Genomic DNA, 19,244 nt, shown 5'->3' with positions numbered 1-19,244 from the left:
AAGTGAGGGTATTTGTTTCTGTGGACTAGAAGCATCAAAGTCATGGGCCAGGGTTCTGTGGCTTTTGGGTTCTGCCAGGTGGTCTGGTTGGAAGTCTTCAGGCAAGGCTTGGCCTGCGGGAGGGTTGCTGGCTTGTTGCTTGTGTCTGGAGGGAACTAGTTCCCCTCTCTAGGAGGATGAGGTGGGAGAGGAGACTCCTGAAGGGTCAGATGCTTACCTGTGCTGTCCCAGGGTGATGATGCCGCATCCAGGGCCTGTCATTTAAAGCCATTGGGCTCTTCTGGCTCAAATCACATGATTTCTGTATGTGCTCTGTCCCAAGTGAGGTTTCTTCAGGGATGGTACTTTGCTTACCTGCTGGGAGCTCAGCTGAAAGGCCTGTTATCTAGGAGGGTTTTTAACTGTGCTACAGTATCTGTGGAAAACAGGTTGATCATGCTGGGCTTTAGAACCTTGGAATAGGTTTACCCATTAGAAAAAAGTAAATGAATATATATACCTTCCCCCCCCCCCCCCGCCAACTGCATCGTATGTGTTTTTCTGTGTACTTTGTTTTTGATGTAGATTCTTCAGAACTGGGTTTATTTATGTCTCTCTTTCAGCTTGCAAAGTAAAAGTATATTGTGCCTACTGTCAAAACTAAATAAATACAAGATGAAACGTATGCTTGAATTTATTTTTGTGAATTTATGCTTGAACACTCATCAATGCCTTTTTTCCCCTTTACTCTGGTCTAAATAAACTGTAGGTACTATACAAGATATATGTTCTATAAAAGGACAGAGATGTTCCTAAGGGTATGCCCCAAACTGTATTTTGAGATGATGGAATACAATCTATTGACACCTTACATTTTGAGAAGGGGGAAAAATATATATAAAAAGTATAAGCTCATATTCTAAAATGTTGATTCATTTTCACATAACCATTAGTCTGATGTAGTTGGTGCTTGCTTGAAGCTTGACACATACAATATTGCCAGCTAAAGGTGGAAAGCACGATCAGCCTACATTCTAGTGATTTGTACATGTGAGCAGAGCCTTATTTCTTCCAGAAAAAAAACCCATCTCTAGTTTTGGGGAGGGAGGAGGAGAGAAAAGGAGATGTGTTGTTTGCACTTACCTGCTGCTGTTCTCTGTGGTTTCTCTGGGGCCCAAAACAAACAATACAACACAGTTTGATTTAGAAACAGTTAGGTTATGCAGCCTGTGGCTTGCTATGTCGGCCTTCCAACATTTCCAGTTCATGTTCCTGTGAGCGTGTTGGTTACAGTTTAAGCCATCTGTTGGACAACGTACACTCCTGATGATAGTTCAAAAAGACTGGTACATTTATGGAGTAATAAAGGTTTTCATAATATTGTAATATAATTAGTGAAAATATCAGAAGTAAAATTTGCTCATAGCTTTCAAGGATCGAGACCTTGATTGGCTGAAAACGTTGGTGATAGTAAGGCGCATTAAAATTTCATTTTTAAAGTGGCAGTGTCCTGAAACCTAAGCCAGTCTCTCTTCTTGGCCTCAACTCTGTGGAACAAAACGGGTGTAATTTCTTATTTTAATGGAGGATATTCTTTAAAGGCTGTATAGGAAGTTAATACTGAGTTGCCATTCAAGTTGGAGAGATTGTAACGGAATAAAAAATATTTGGGGCTAAGCCATAGCAGGATAAAGCAATGTAAAAATTCTTTGAGGCCATTCTGGAGAAGTACAGTTGGATGCAACATTATATTTCTGTAACTGAAATGCATATCTTTTTTTCTTTCTTTTCCAAAGCTAATCTACAGATCCCCAAATTAGATAGCAGTTCTATTATTAAAAAAAGAAAAAAAAAAAAACCAGAGGGGAGAACATTTCTTAATACTTCTTTTAATGCAGATATTTTATGTAGTATTGTTCCCACTGGGTGTCGCCATTTTACCTGTGTATAGCCAGTGACTGCCTGGTTTCTTGCAGCTACTTGCACGTTTCATCAGTATTTGGTGTAATCTGTTCTGGTTTTGAAAATAATCCAGGGCTTTACTTGCTTCCTCCATCCCAGTCTTGTTCTGAAATAGGCAATGACTAGGAAGGAACATAAAGTGCAATTGGATGTTGATAGTTGAATAATTGTGCATAATACGCATTTTGTTTGTGCAAGGCTGTTGCTTCCTGGGCAATGCTAGATGCCTTAACACCTTTCAGATGTGAGGAAACTTTAGGAGTAAAAGTGGGTAGCTTTGAACTACTATCCAGTACCTCTTCAGTGAATGGAGAGAAACTTTTGTTTACAGAGTGTGATAGCTCCCGGCGTTTTGTTTTCAACTCCCTCAGGACACATACTCAGCATGGATTATGGTACAATTGGTAGCAGGTTTTTCATTACTTCCTATCTGTATGTCAGCATTAACCATCAGATGACTGGAGATCAATAAAACAATGGAGAGTTGCCCATGAAACCGCAAAATTAGAAGAATAAGTATGTACACATGCATTCCTCTGGATTTGGCAGGTATGTGTCATTTCCTACCTGCAGGGATAATCAGGGGCCAGCTCTGACTGCTGTGAGAGCCTAATTAAAGCATTTGTGGTTATAATGGTAAAATTACAATAAATGCATTGTTTATGCAAATATTTATTTACCATTTTCCCATCCCCCACTTCACTCCCTGCCCTCGCTTCCAAGTGACAGCAGCGTGCAATATGGATTGAGAATTTATTTTCAGTGGCAAGAAGCACTAAGAAGTGGTAAGTAAAGTAACTGAGATCAGACTTGGGTTAAGATTTTGCCACGGTTACTGTTTTGATGTAGGTTGTTTCCTGCCTATAGTTCAGTAGTCTTTTCTGGTATGGTAGAAAGTAACAATCAGTAACGTACAGCACAATGCCATAGAGAGTTTCAAAGCAGTTAGGAAGACTGTATTACATTATACATTTTGTTGCTATCAGCCATTGTTCTGTCGTCTGCATTTCCTTTATTCTTATTTCCACCATCTGTCTGAGAAGAACGTCTTTTTCACGTGAGCTGAATTCCCTTTTAGTTGCTTTTCTCTGGCTTAATCTACATCATTAGACTGAGCATTTGTCTAAAAACTCTTAGGATGGTAGCAGCTCCCACTGAGAAACACCTGTGCCTAAGCAGACCTAAAGAGAAATAAAACACATGTTTTTGAAAGTTGCCTTTGCAAATTCTTATTTTCTCATCTCTGATTAAAAAAAACAAAAAACAAAAAAAACCCTTGTTGATTAACAGCATTAAGTGCTGAGGAGGGCTTTCTTGCAAACCATTTAGTTCTAATTCTGGTATAATTAAAAAAATCTATAAAAAATTTTCTCAGGAGTAGACTAATAGACTAAAAAATCTTGAATTCAACCTGGACTTTAATAGATTTAAAACTTGTTTCCTTGGTTATATACATCAGCCCTACCAAACGAGAACTTGAAAGAGTCTGCTTTAAGTCTGGCAGAAAATAAACGTGTGGTGTATGATACAAATAGTCTTCTGCTTTTCTGATATCTCTTTTGGGCTGGCAAATGCAAGGAAACCTTTCTGAAAATTAAACCAGTCATGAAGAAAGCGTTAATGAACTAGGTGAGGCAAATTCACAATTCGGTCTTATGGTAATATTAAGTATTTAAGTAATACAAGTTTTCAGAGTCTGAAGGTAAGACAGTTTATTGACAGCAGAAAAAGTAGCATTAAAAAGCAGAGTAAGTGTATTTTTATTAAGCGTACGTGTAAGGGTTAGTACATGATGTACAGAATTAAAATGTGTTATTTGGCGCTATTTGTCAGAGGTGTAAAAACAAAGGGCAGCAATTCGGGGGCTTTACTGAGACTTCAGAAAGGCAGGACTCCAGTCTAAGAGCCGGCGGCAGACTCAGACTGCCAAAATACCTGACCTAGCTCAGTTCCAGCAAGGGGAATTCAGCCTCCCATCTTTCTGGTTTTTAACAATCGATAGCAATTCAGCCTTGGTGGGATTGAGACAGATCCTGTTTCAAGACATCAGAGATTGAATTTCGTTCAAACGGTTAGGCAGCAGGGAGACTTTCATGACAGAGTCTGGTGTAAAGGATAAGTAAATTTGAATATTGTTAAGTATAGTGATGGAAGTCCAATAAGAACGATGTCTGATAATGACACCAAGCAGTAGCACATTCAGGTAACTGTGAGAATTGCATCCAAAATAGGACTTGAGGCTTGACAAGGAAGCTAGCAAATACTTAATCTTTTAAATCCTTCATTTCAGAGATTTTTTTTCTGTATGTTTCCGTTAGTTCCTGTTGTTCTATTGCTATTTTTTAAAATCTTCTATTCCTCAATTCTTCCCTATTCCTCTGCCCCCAGAGTGTTGATAGTGCTTATGATGTTATTAAACTCTTCCAAGGGAATTTCTAAGCATGAACTCAAGATGTTCATTTACCTTGTTAAAGGACCTCATTTAATATTTCAAATGTAATTACTTAGAGTATTTAAGCATACTTAAAATTTTGACTTGACGTGTAAAGCCTGCTGGTTCATGCAAAATTTATGACAAAGATTATAAGAGTAAGTCTTTGCTCTTACTGATTTGTAAGTAGGTGATTTGATAATTGTGTGGCTGCGTGCTGTTTGGATTTGTTAGTTGCCATTGAAGCTGCTGGGTGTATCTGAGGTCATCTAAGTAGCCCTGTGGTCTTTCAAAGGTGGCAGTGAACTGAGAAGCACGCTGACCTTGCTGGGAGGTTTGGAAACTGCGTCTTGGCGTAGGGTCTGGCTAAGACAGGGATGAGGCACACAGCACCTCTACAGCTGCTGCTGTGCCCTGGAGTTTCTACATACCTTCCCTCACACAGTAAAAAACAGAAAAAAAAATTAAAACTTCCAGCAAGGTACGCAGCAAGCCAGTAGCTGGGAGAGCTGCGGCTGAGCCGTACACCAACTGGCTTTGCTGCAAAGAGCTCTGCGGACACAGTGGAAGAGGCAATCCTGCTTTTTCCATTCATTCATGGTTTTTTTGTTCACCACACTTAATGGTGCTGAGAAATCTCATTGGCCTAGATTTTGCTCATTATCTTTTAGGATCAAGCTGATAATTTCACCAGTGTCACTCTTCCAGAACATTATGCAATCTGTGTGCAGTTGTCCTCTGTGTCAAGATGAGTCTGTGCTGGTGGCAGACTGTTGGATTATACTGTTTTCATCTCTGCAGTACAGCTGTAATGAAATAGTAACTGAAGGTTTTTCTTTGTATTCTGTTACTTGCATGTGGTTAGCTCAAATTTCAGAAGATCCTCTTCTGGTCCCTGCTTATCTTCTTCCAGTCCTTGATCCTCGCACATCTTTTTCTTGCTTACTATATCTTCATCTGTTTTTCCTTTTTGTTCTTGTGTCCGTCTTTTGCCGGTGCCATTTATCAGTTACGTGGAGATGCTTGGTTTTAATCTTTTGTTTGGTTGTTTGTGCAGCCAGCTTCCTTCGTACGCCACTTTGATCATCCTTCATATGCATTAAGCCAGGAGCCATACATGCAGTCACGCAGATTGTGAGAGAGCCCTCTGTGAGGCTTGAGCTGTGAGCGGGGCTGCTGGCTGCTTTGCGCTCCAGCGGTTCCCTGCATCAGTGGATTCCACTGTGCAACCATCCACAGTAGAGAGCGCAACAGGTGGGTTGCAAAAGCAATGGGATTTTATCATTTAATGCCTAGAAACTTATTTTTCAATTTCTCTCTCAGATAAGCATTTTTTCTGTGAAGAGTCACAAAGACGGAATTTAAATAAAATCATTCTGGACCTTACTGAAGGAAAAAGAGTGCTACCCTATCGGTTAAACTGGGACCTGTATCTTCTAATAAACTCTTCCAAATTCCTTTTGATCTTTAATTAGGAAAGTCCACATGATCAACTAACAGGACGATCGGTACTGTTCAGATATTTAACTTATCCTTTTTTAGGGTTAAATTTTACATGTTTTCAAACGATTGTGTATTTGGCTCCCCAAAATAAATAATTACACCAATGTTTTGCCACTTGGAACAACATGAATAAAAACAAGATGAAGAAATATACTAATATAGAGTGGCTTGGGCTGTAAAAGCATGTGTTTCATGTTGTGTATTGCCCTTTGTCAAAGGGCGTTTGTGTGTGTTTTCTGCAGAGATGAACAGGCAAGTGGAAAACAGATTTGATTTTCTTTGCTTTACTACTGGCTCTAGAAACAGAAAAGTTGAAATGCAGTTAAAATTCCCCCAAATTTTTGGGGCTGCACAATGTTTTCTTGACTATAAAAAAAAATTAAAATTTCACCCAAATAATTACTTCATATTAAAAGTACCTGGAAACCTACCCAGTGGTCTGATGTTGTGTGCTGCGAGCAACATGTGAGAAAACAGCATTTGCTTCTGAGACCGGTGCTCTTGTCTTGCAAACGGTGGTGAGGAGGCACACAGCCGGTGTGCCTGAGCAGGGTGTTTAAATGAGAGTTGTGATGAATTCCCACTCTGGAGACTGGTGGTGTCATGGGGGATTTATTTAAAGTATCTTGAAGTCTTTGTACAAGGTTTGGGTAAGCTTGGGGAGACTAGTCAGTGTAAGGGGACAGATGTATTTACATTAACAATTTATGCACCAAAGGGTTCCCTTTGGTGAGAATTTGCCTTGCAGCTCCCTTAGGGATTTTGCAGTATGCACTTGTGCTCAGCACTGGTATGCTTCAAGCTGTTTCCCTCCTAGCACTCAGCTTGTAATAGGGATGCAAAATACTCTGGCCGTTCAATCTCTGCATGAGCGGTATGTGCCTGGGACTGGCCAGTGGTGCACACTTTGTTGCTGGTAAAGATGTGATGTGCACTCGTGGTCCTGGAAGTGTGTTGGATTGCAGCAAATTAAACCCTGGACATACTCTGATTGTGCCATGCCAGGTGGTGATGTGGAGGCACCCTGACAGATGTGATTGCCCAGCATGGTCAGGATAGCCTTCCCGGCTTGTAGATAGGACCTTTCCGAGCTTCAGGTTCAGAAACTAAATTTCAGCACTAGGCCTTCAGTTTTGGTAATTTACTTTGTGAAATGCTTTGTGCATTTGAGAAGTGAGTAATAAAGCTGAGTTTCTGTGGGGATGGGCTGCTGAGTCTCACTTCTGGAAGTCACTTAGAAGATCCAAAGGTGCGACGGCCTTTCAGATATTGCAGGCAACTGGGACCTGTGGGGGAAATAAGTGGAGTAGGAAGTTGGTGTGGGTATGAGCAGCTTCAGTCATGGGCACACACGTCCACATTCTGCGTATGTGCAGTCTCATGGTACTTCTCTCTGCACTGGCCTCTATCTTTTCTCTCTTGTGCCTGAACAGAAGGTAATAAATTAGAAAGGGCCACAATACATTTCTGGTGCACTGGGAAGAATTGGATTCTGCTGAGCTTGGTCCCACTATCTTCATCAGGTGCTCTGTTTCCTCCCAGACTGACCAACCACACCCCACAGACAGCACTGGACCAGAGAGAGAGTGAGGAATTGGTGGTCTGTGATCTGTGGTGCTGCTGGTCGCTGCCTGGAGCTAACACCCTGCCCAGCCCGCTGTCCTGAGCATGTGAAAGTCCCCATGCTCCAAGGATCCAAATCCTTTCCAGAAAGGACTTTGCTTGGCCTGTCATGGCTAGGCAGGGGAGAGTGAGTGTTTCACTTAGCATGACAGATTTTTATCCTGCCTCATGACTCTGAAAGCTGCTTCATTCTTGGCACAAAGTCTTCCTGTACTTGTGAGAAGTCTTGGGCCAGCTTTTCTGAGTCTGAGTCTGATGGAGTCATGTAACTACCACAAAGGAGATGCAAGGAGCCTGTTCCATCAGCAGAGATAAAGGGGCTAAGATGAGACTAAGGCACGTTTTGCCTGGATGTACCTCATACCATGAGGCTGATGGACCTTGCTTCAGACAGAGGAAGCTCATGAGGAAAGGTTTGAAACGATAGGGAGTGGAAAAGGAAGAACTGAGGATTATCCGGTTAATGCTACCTGCTCGTCACCCAAACTGTGCCCATTTTCCTAGCCATATACATTCTGCAAATACCTAACAGAACAAGTGATGCTAATTGTTTTCTGTTTAAAACACAGTTTATGATCAGTTGCCTTGAATAAAAGTCATTTTCATTGGCTGGCTTCTTTTTGTAGTAAATGACTCTGGAAGATAAAAGTTGAGAGAATTCAATCTTCAGCCCTTTTATAGCAGCTCTAAATTATAGAAGAGTTCTACAGTACTCCTCCAAACTTGTCATCTGGCTCTACTTCTGAAACTGTTTCCTTGCATTGTTGTTTTATGGCACCCAAAATATTATGGTTTTCCTGTGACAAACTGTGCTAGCAGAAGCATGATGTGAACTGATACAACAAATTTCTCTTTTTTTGAAACTTATTTGTTAAATGCACCTTGTGGAGCAAACTCTGGCAAGAACCACTTGTGTATCATTTGGGTATTGCCTGTGTAGTGAGATCCTGATTGTCTGTGGTCATTGCCTTCTTTCATAACTCTTGCAAGAGGAATGGAGAATTCAGCTTCCTGAACAGCTCGGTATGATCATACTGTTCTCTGAAGTAGTATTTCTTGGAGATGGTAGCACTCTCCCCTTCCTGTCTGAAATTATATCACTGCATTTGTTGACATATATTAAAAAAATACATTAATATATGTACACACACATGAATATATATATGTTGAATGTATATTCATATACATTCTGTTGCACAGACATCATATTTCAGTAAGAGGGTTGTTATTTCATATATCAGTATATAATGTAAGGAGTAGTAAAGAGCTGTGCAATTCTCATGAAAAATGTTATGAATGCAAGCTGTTATTGTTTACCTGAGTATTACAGCCAAAATGGAAACATACCTTTTGAGATTCCTGTTTGACTGTAGGCCACAGCGGGAAGGTGAGGTTGAGTGGTACAGAAAAATCAACGGTAATAAATAGCAATTAGAGAAGGAAGCTTTTCAGAATGAGATTTGACAGTACCTGTTTGAGGGAATAAATTAAACAAACATCTCTTGGCCCCACTTTCATGTGTGGTTGTAGGCTAGGTAAGGGAATGAATGATGCTGAAGGTGAAAAGGTTACAAGGCAAGGAGGTTACGGCCATTTAAGAAGGCAGATGATAGAGAAGGAAGGAAAAAAAGAGCCAAGAATTAAAACTGGAGGAGAAGGAGGATGGACAGTAAAACTGGCAAATGAAAGAGGTACATGCACGTCAAGCAGCAGCAGCTGGAAATGGAAAGTAGGAAGCATGTAGTGATGCAATTGAGATCATGAAGACAAAGAAGAGTGAGGCTTTGTTGTCTTGTAGGACTGACTAGCACCTTGAGGAAAGAAGAAATTAAGCAGGAGGGAGAGATCATAGATTGTGATTGCAAAAATTCATGCAATGAAGAAAATTCATGGTGGGAGAGGAGGAACAGCTGTGAACAATGGAAGGGGCAGTCCTTGAGGAAGCCAGAATGGCTATGAGGGCAAATAGGGCTGGGAGTAGCAAAAGAGCCAGAGATCCCGAGAACATGGTTCGAAACTGCCAGGGTGCAGTGAGGGCTGGCAGCTCCCTGGGGGCTGCAGGGCCACCCCACAGGGCTGGTAGCCAGGAGCAGGCAGCCGGGGCACAGGAGCAGTCCCAGCCCTGGGCATTGGCCCCCTCCCTGGGGACGGGGCTGAGGCTGGGACGGGACGGGACGTGTGCCCGTGGGTGGGTGGGGGTCAGGATCACACACGTCCTTGTGATGTCCGGGCAGGGCCATGGTGACGTGCATTGCTACAGACGGTCGTCGAAGAGTAAAATGGGAAAGGCAAGATGTGTTATATGCGGTTATAAAGATTTTGCTGAATACATTAAGTCAATTAAGTGTCATAAACATCCATAGGTTTTGTTACGCTGTTGTATTTGTCGATGTATACTGTTGTCTTCACATATTGTTTAAAAGTGGTAAGAATGTATGAACAATTAGAAAAGTGGGATAAAAATATAGTGGTAAGATTTGTAGCTTCAGGAGCTATATACTGATCTTGCTTACCTTATTTATCAAAAGCTGTCGTACCATTGCGCATGATGCATAATGGTTCAGCAATATAGAAAGAGAAAATAGTTTTCTGCCTAGTATTTTTTTTTTGGTAAATAATAGTATTTCATAATTATGATAAAGCGTGCTGCATGTTACCTGGAAATAAGGAGATTGTTTGAGCTGCGGTATTAAATGTTAGTCTTATTCTCTAATCATTGCAATAATACATCTCCCAAAATGCTCTTGCTCTAGCAAATTTCCCTAAATGTGGTGCTTGGAAGCTGGTCATGCATTTGTGTGCAGTGTGAAATTGAAGATAATTCCTTTGGGCATAATTTTACTCAGAAATTTTCTAACATCATTAATAATGTAAAGTGTAACAGGCTTACATTAAAAGCAAGCCATAGACTAGGTCACTTCTAATCTGCACAATAACTCCTACATGGCAATTAGTATTACAATAAGTACGTAAAAATGGCAGGGGGCGGGGAGAATATACATGTACTGAATTTTTGGAGGCTAGATGACCTTTTGATTGATGACGTGACCCGGTTCAATTCCTGTTGCTTACTCTGGCATGGTATTAAAAATTGGTTTTCTGTACTAAAGCTCACACTATTGCCGTAAGAGAAGAAGAAGGGGTAACGGATATTAAATAGTGGAAAACAGTAAGATAAATTTCTTACCTTAGACAAGGCCATTTTAGGTAATTGTGATCGCTCGGCATTGCAGATGTGACTGTCTCTCTCTGGGTCACTTTGGGCAACTTTTACTGTGTATGAACAGACTTTTGAAGCAGGACGTGCATCTGAAGAGTACAAAGCGATTGTTTATCAGTTAGCAAACATAAAAGACAGGTAGGATTTAACGAGCTCCTGGGCTAGGCATAGGTGTGCGTCCTGTCCCGAGCAGGACACCTGAAGAGTCTTTGCTGGCCAGGCAGCTGTGGATGAGGTGGAGGAGAACCACCCGTCACTTCTCCCTGAAACAGGTCTTCACTGCTGCCAGGCTGCTGTCTGCTGCCTGCTTGCTTCTTTGGGATTCCGATGCCTTTCCACATTGGTGTTTTTCCTCTTGAATCCTTAAGCTGGTAACAATTCCAGTGTCACCAGTCCTACCTTTGCTTGTGGTTTTACCTTTCTGATCTTGCATGGCCCTACTCTGCGCTTTCTCCCCGGTCTTTCTCGTAGCTTGGCAGTTTCCTTGGAAGTAAGCCTTAGGGCACAGTGATTCTGCTGTGCCATGGCAGGGCTCGACCTTGGGCCATAGCAAGCTGAACCCCCCAGAGGGAGGTCACACAGCAGAAACGTTAAGTGCTGAGGTCACATATTATCAGACATCAGATGAGGAACTTGAATGGAATTAATTATTCTTGAAACTGTAAGTGCCACAGTTGATAATTTGGGAGTCTTGTACAGCTTTAATGTTTTTTTTTAATAATTTGCAAAAATTGATTTTAATGCTGAACATTTGCTTTGTGGCAGCGCTTCTGTTACAGCTATTTGGGGTGTTAATGTGTTATGAGAAATGCAGTCAGAACAGGCAGCAAGCACCACTCCTTGCCTTAAATACTCAGTCTGCATCTCCTACAAATCTTTCGGAAGATTTTCTGGATACCCAGCCCACAGCTGTCCTCTCTTCTGTTCTAGGTAATGGGCCCCATCATGATCGAAGTTGTGTTTATGACCAGAGCAACATAGTAGATGGAGTTTACTGCCTCCCAGTAGCACACTGGATTGAAGTCTCTGGACATACTGATGAGATGAAACATACAACTGACTTCTATTTTAATATTGCAGGACATCAAGCTATCCATTACTCCAGGTAAAAGAAAAGTGCAGGATTTGGCTGGTGTCAAGTATTCAAACAGAAAATCTGTACTGACATGATGTCAGCAAACTCCAAATTTGAAGTGATGCATGGTAGTATGTATATAACAGTAACGCTTAACAAAGTTTCAACACCTCATTGCAACTAAATGTCACTTTTGGCAATAAAAAGGAGAGATTCTGAGTTCAAGGATACCTGCAACCTGTACAGGTATGTTAAGCTGCATCATAACTGAAAATGACTATTGGTAATTTATGGATAAATTTGTGAGGAACTGTCATTTTCAAGTGCTTGTCCACATACACATGTAAATATGCTTGTATGTAATGTGTTTGGTTTGGGATTATTTTGCTGCAGAACATCATTCGAGGAAACAAAAAGAATATATTCCAGCACCTGAACTTTAGGGAGTCATGTTATCCCTCATGTGTGACAGCTGTTATAGATGACATCTGCTTCTGTGTATGCAAGCCCTTCAAAAAAAATGCTAAAACTCAGGCAACTCTTCAAATGTTTGTACTTCCCTGGCGTTCACTTGAGTCCAGCCAATTCCGAAGGACTACTGGGTCTAGAAGACCCCTGTGAGCTTGGGTTCCTGTAACAGTATAGCTCATATTTGAAGTACCGGGTTCGAGAAGTGCTGCTAGAACTGCTGCTGCTCTTTGAGGGAAAGGAGACTGAGAAGATGCAGAGACTCCAGACCTTGCACTGAAAGAGAGTCTGAAGTGCCTCTTTTCTGCCTCACCAGTGAAGCACGCTGGCCTGAATTAGGAGCCAGTAAGGCTTAAAGAGAAGATTACACCCACCCTTTAGGGGTGCAGATAAAGCACAGGTTGAGTTTAGAGCAGCAGCCTAAATTGGTGGTTTGGTGATTAACAAAGTGGCGCTGAGGAATTTGGGACCATTTGTAACTTTTTCCTCCTCTCCAGTTGTGGATATGGCAGCAAGTTTGTTGATTGATGATGACTGCATGAATGCTGGCAGCCCTGATATGCCACGTGCAGCTGGTGTTGGTTACAGAGCAGGTAATCATCCCAAAGGGATATATATTTCTTTTTAAGAAATCAAACCACCTTGTACTTTCATTAGGTCTTAGCACTGTTTTGTGTCAATTACTCCATTTCAGCCACTCCAGCCTCATGGTCTTGTCTCCTCTTTCTACTTTTTTGTCTCCACCCTCACACAGTGTAGGAAGCAGAATTGTCTTTTTCTCATCGGAGTTGCAGTGTGTGAGGGAAAGATTTCCTTCTCTTGGTATCTTTTGGAAAAGTATGGATTCATAAACACTGTTAGGCATATGTAGGTATTTGTGTGGCTTGGTACCTTTTCCCTGAGACCCCCTCAAGCTATATAATATGCCTGACAGACTATACTGTTATCTGTATCTTAAGCATCCGTTTCCAACACCCTGTCAGAGAAAAGATCTTGTTTATTCCAAAGCACAGACTTGTCAATCCCAAATAATCTTTGCTTGGCAGAGGAAGTTTGTGAGAAGGAAGAACAGCTGTCAGAAAGCGAATATCTAAGCACCAAAGGCTAACTTATCTTCCTTTCCAGAGGCAGCAGTGATCCATTTAATACTGCCTTATCTGCATGACTGTATGTTTCCAAGATTAGGTAAAAAGCTGCGGATTCCACTAAAGAATATTTGAAGAAAATTTTTTGAGTTGTGTAGTCTTTTCCAGGTGAGGATGTCCTTCTCTGTTCCCCTCTCACACCCACGTACCTTCATTGTAAGGCAACCTTATATGTACATCTTCAGTAATTCATTCTTATCTCATTTCTTTGAGCTATATTAAGTGAGCATACCCCATAACAGTCCTGTTGCATAATTATTTTTAATACTTTGAAGATATGCAGCCTTAAATGACTTTTTAATTATTAACAGTTGGGGGCAGATTCACCATTCTGCTAGTTACAACAAAGCAGCCCAAAAATACTGGCTAATTAAAGGGGTTTTTTTTGGCAGAGCAGCCGAAGTGAGCAGATGAAAATGCCTTTATTTTGTAATGGATTTATTGATTCAGAAGAGTACTATGGAGATTAATATCACCAAAAAGAAAAAAAAAAACCAAACCAGAAGCAAAGAGCCAGTCCCTCTGACTGTACAGTTCAAAGCTCAGTGTATGATCGGATCGTAGTCATGCAGCTAAGGTTACTTTTTTCCACGCTGTAACAGGGACAGCAGTACCGCAGGGAGCTTTATGAGTGCAAATTCTGCATCCTGTCACCAGCTGTAGGATCTTTACAGGACGGTGGTGGCTGGAAAGAAGCAATTTATCAGTGAAAACTTTTGATGTGAGCCCCTTCTCTATGTTGCTCCACTTAATAGGATTGCCATGCACAAATTAGCTGGAGAAGAAAGTTTATCTCTGTCAAAATGGCCTCCCACATGAGCCCTCGGACTGATTTTATTTGTCATCTGTCTAATCACAACAATTAGAAACAGTTGCTCTGAGCTTAGCTACCACCTTGTTTCTTCATAAAACACGTGCTTAAACTTTTAAATGGGCTGCAGCAGGATGAGAAGAGCCTGCTTCCTGCTGTTGCCAAAAATCATTCTGAATCATGCTGAGGCTGATGGCAATGCTCCCAGGAATCAGATTTTTCTTTTTCACTATAGATGTATTTGCTCATAAATCAGTGAATTTATGTTTAAACTTGTATTTAGAGAACTCACTTTGTGTTGATCATTCAGGTTAGAGAGTATATGATGCGATTTTTAAGTATAGCAGGATTTGAATTAATTTAAGAGTGGAATGGAGGCTCGCCCGCAGCTACAGAGTGACCGATACCTCCGTGGCATTAGTGTTCACTTGCTTTAGACATGTAATGACACATATCGCCAAAATCTGATTCAGGAAAAAATAACAGTCCCTTTCTCTTTTATGTTAGATATTACTGCAATAAGATACCTTCGAATTGCAGGAGGGTTCACTTAGGACACAGTAATTTTCCAAAGCACATTAGAGTTATTGTAATCTTTTCTGGGAGAAGATGGCTTCAGAAAATTTGTAAATCTGGGGCATGTTAGTTCTGTTTCAGTTCCATCTGTGAAAGGTGGAACTTCCTAATTCATAGGTGTTATATACCTTATTATTTATATAAAAACCTCTGCAATTCTCAGAAGAAAGGCATTGCATAAGAGCAAGAGAGGGAGTGACACCTGAAATTACAAAATCCTTAAATAATATGTTGGAGACAATGATGCTTGATGGCAGAATTAGGTGCTATGGTAATGAATATCACAGAGAGGAAAAGCCATCTAGTTACAGTTTTCTATTTTCAGACTAATTCTAGGTTCCCGAATCCACCCCTGATAAGTAGTGAGTTCCCATAGTTTTTGCCTACTCATTCGAATATGATGTATGACCACCACCTCTTCATTTTAGGACATACACTTTGATGCCATCTACGGTGTCTGGTTTTCAACAATATGTGTTTCAAATTTACTGTCCTTGTAACTGTAATTTTATTCATTGTGTGTGCGTTTTGTGGGTCATATCTCCTAAATCTGAAGATGAAAAATATTTTTTACGTGCTTTGCAAAGAGAATGCAGCTAAACTGGATTCTGTGAGTGAATTCCTCAGACAACAATGATAGCTAATCTCTATCTGAAGTATCATTAAGGCTGCTAAACATTTTAGAGGAAAATATACCATCAGCTTTAAATGTAAAAGAATGTAATGGGGGAATCACTACATGAGAGTAGCCGTGGGTCCTGACAACAATATTTGAGCGTACAGTTTTTTGCACTTATATATTAAGGCCATTTATTATTAATATTTCATGTTTATGGACCAAGTGGGATGTTTGTGTAACTGGATGTAATCCAAGAAATTGTAAACTTGACTAATGTGTTGCTATCATCAGTGTTTAAGTCCCTAATTTTTTTCCGTAAGACAAAATAAAGCAAAAGATGAAAGAAAATTAACCCTTGTGCTTGGAAATACTATTTTTGTTTGTTTGTTTCTTGATGGTTGCAAATTAAACTTAATTTATGATGTAGTGTTTCCCAATGCTTTGTAGCTTGTTGGTAAGACGGTTTCCTTCAGCACTGCCGTAGTAATCTAGGTTATAAGTGTTAAGTAGGGATCGTCAGGAGAGTCACATACAATGTGTGCTCCTGATGTGTACTAAAATGTTAACGTAGATAGGTGAGTGGATGAGGAATGATCCAGGGCAGAATCCAGATGCTTCTTGTTTACCTTCTCGAGGCACTCAAGCAGTATTCTGCCAATGAGCACTGAGTTTCCTTTTGTCTGTAGTAATTCTCCTGTGAAGAAAATGAGCATTTACTTGATTGACATGCATCTTTAATTGGGGTGGAATACAAGAATCTGGTTGGATATATTTTTGCCTGAGAATCACTGGAGAAGGAACATAATGTTACTTCTGTTAACTTACTTTGGTCATACAAGGTGCAGTTATTGCTATTTGAATGTTAGAATACTGCTGGGATTGATGAACTTAAAGATATACTTAAAGACATCTGTGGTAGGACTCAGCTTGAGATTAAGACCACTAAATTCATATGTCTGTATACAGCAATTCAACTCACCGGTGACTAGAGGTCTACTTCAGAGTGAACTGAAGAATTGAATTGGTCTCCAAACTCCACTGGCGATACTGATGAGATCTCTATTGAGTTATAATGAGACTTTAAACATCCTGCCTGGTTGCTTGAACGTTGATGTCTAGTGTCATTTGAGATGCTCTAGAGTTTACTGTCTGGCCTCCAGCTGCTGCACTACAGGAACATGCTTTCTTATAGCTCTTTGGCCATATCTGTGAGCCCCATCCAGATGTTCAGATGCTATAGGACATCTCAGATGTCAGTGGGAAGCTGTCCTTAGGTAATGCATTGAGCATTGCTGTGCCTGAAGACACCTGTTTGTAGATAACCAGGGCCAGGTGTCTTCATCTTGATCTTGTATCCCATCCCTAGTCTATATTAATGAGTAGTGTCCATCTCGGTTCAGTGTGAAGTCAGAATTAGCTTTGAATTATGTGACTGGAAAAAATACAAGAGGGAGCACTTTTATCTATTTTTACTCTTTAACTTCTCTTCCGACTTACTGGTTTTAAATAATTCACAAAATAAAATATCCTTCTGTTTTAAGTGTAATTCTGAAGTAATTTTTTTATTACTGAATTATAAAAAAAGACTTTAAAGAGGAAGCTGTCACAAAATCCACCTAGAGTGCAGTGAACTATGCTACTGTAGTAGACAGCTGAACTGATACTTTATGCCTACATTTATGAATTAAGAGGTGATGATGTCTACCAAGATTACCATAATTAACATTAAAAGCTGGGACCTAGCTGTCCCCTGTGCCTAAAGAATTCTTGTGGTAACAATATTAGAGAAAAGAATAAGAAATAATGAGCTCTGGAACAAAAGTCTTCGATTGTATTCTAGTAAAATAATCCTGATTGAAAATACTTGACATCAATAGGATTTTGGCCTTTGATTTCAGTACTTGAGGCTCTAACTGTAAAGTTATCTGGCCATTTTATACATTAAATAATGAAAATATTTTAAGCTACATTTTGTGATATGTTTATCCCATAAACTAGGATATTTGACCACTTGTTTGAATTTTGTTTTTTTATACTGAGCTATAGTCTTAAACTAGTCTAAATTAGAGCAATTGTTTACTTACCAATGGGAATTTATAGAATGGTTTAGGTATTAACTGTATTTTTGTGTCCCTTGTATATCTTCATTTTTTTTCTATATCACCCTCAACTGGAGCTGTGAAATGCTTTTACTACTCTTGGCTGTGAAGAAAATGGGTTTCAAACCACTGTAAGAAATTACTTTTAAGTTGGTTTTTTTTTTATTTAAGTTCTTGAAAATTAACAGTGAGTGTGAAGGACTAGGAGCAAGAGTGAGAAGACAAGCATATTATGAGGTCAGAGTTTTATTCATTTTTGAAGTCCTTATTTGTTTACATTTATTTAATTTCGATATGTCCCTGTATTGGGTAACAAATGCATTTTCCTTCCACATTTGTTGCCCATCTAAACAAAGACTTTCTTCTTTCATGAACTCCCTGCACTGCACCTTCCCTAATAATGACTAAAAACTTGAAAACTGATTCTGCTTTTCCAAGGTTTGTGATTTTGCATGGGGAGGATGGTGCCTGGCTGGGATAACCTAAGCCAGGCTATCAGAGAGTTAACTACAAATCTCAGTCCCTTGAATTGTGCACAGGAATATAGTTAGGATATACCGGTGGTGCGGTCACAAACTGTGATACCATTGTAATACTGTGGATGAACTGGATTGAGGGAACTCATTTTTCAGTCATTTTGGTTTTCTATCAGCAAATAGCTGTTGTCAGCACAGCTCTGGTTCCCTTGCCGAGACCTACCATCTGAATGCTAGAAAGAAGCTGGAAATGGGAACTCCTGGATCTCAGCTACTCATTTCTAATCACGTATCTTGTATGTGCCCCAGTAACGAGCACAATCTGGCTTTAGAATGGGTGATGTAAATTTTGCCAGAAGAAAAAAATCATAGAGCTTTTAGATTAAAGATTTTTGCATGACTGACATCAGTGTTTGAATTCCCAGTATGACTTCTATTACAGTGTCTGGTTTGTTAAATCTGATGAATAGAGACTAGCCAGCATGCTGCCAGGTTTGTTGTGTACTGCAGTGGCTGAGGGACACAAAATACCGTCTGGACATTGGGATGATACTGTTGAAGCAATGGCTGATGAATGGTAAATTATCTCTGTAAATATGATAAAATTGGGGGTGGGAATGATTTTGGCATCAAACGTGTCTAAAAACTAGCAAACTTGTGAACGATTAATATTTTTATGTCAGTGATTTTTCACATGGCAGGCATCATTAATATTCACCAGCTTTTCTGAGTGTTTTCTCCTCTTTCTATAAAGCCACAATGTATGTTGTCAGCATTATTGGTAAATTAATAATTTTGAACAGTTCATATATAGAGTCGAAACAGCATAATATTTTATAAGTGATTTAATGTGGAGTTTTACACTGCTTTAGGTTATACAGCAATTAGAATAATTCTTGATAGCAAATAAGGGCAAATCATATGATACGTGGATTTCACTTTTGATGAAAACCGATGTATTTCTAGTGAAACACGGAATATTTTAACCATTCGGAAATTACTGAATCCCCCAGAGTAATGTCTAGCACTTATCTGTACTAGAAAGAAATGGCTTCCATGGCGCCTTCATTATGTCTTGTTTGCCTTTGTTGTACTCCTCTTGAGAGAAAGCAGGGTTGTGAAGTTCTTTCCATCCCTTATCCCTGCAAAGAAAGATAAAGGAAATATTTTGGATGTTACACATCTGAAAAAAGTGTTGGTGGGGTTTTTTTCTCACTAATCACAGTCTGAATCATACTCAGAAGTAACGTCAAAGCC

At 40.0% G+C, this 19,244-nt stretch overlaps 1 protein-coding gene across 1 annotated transcript in view; it reads left to right on the top strand.

Annotated features, from left to right (window-relative positions):
* Positions 1 to 19,244, top strand: part of EPM2A (EPM2A glucan phosphatase, laforin) — a 38,732-nt gene that overhangs the window by 2,660 nt on the left and 16,828 nt on the right. The window contains exon 2 of the mRNA XM_075707147.1: positions 11,649 to 11,823. Coding sequence (XP_075563262.1) covers positions 11,649 to 11,823 — 175 coding nt within the window. The remainder of the gene's footprint in view (positions 1 to 11,648; positions 11,824 to 19,244) is intronic.

This window comes from Pelecanus crispus, chromosome 3, assembly GCF_030463565.1.
Source record: "Pelecanus crispus isolate bPelCri1 chromosome 3, bPelCri1.pri, whole genome shotgun sequence".
In the NCBI taxonomy this organism is placed as follows: Eukaryota; Metazoa; Chordata; class Aves; order Pelecaniformes; family Pelecanidae; genus Pelecanus; species Pelecanus crispus.
The sequence above is the reverse complement of the archived record's forward strand: the minus strand, read 5'-3'. Positions and strand labels throughout refer to the sequence as shown.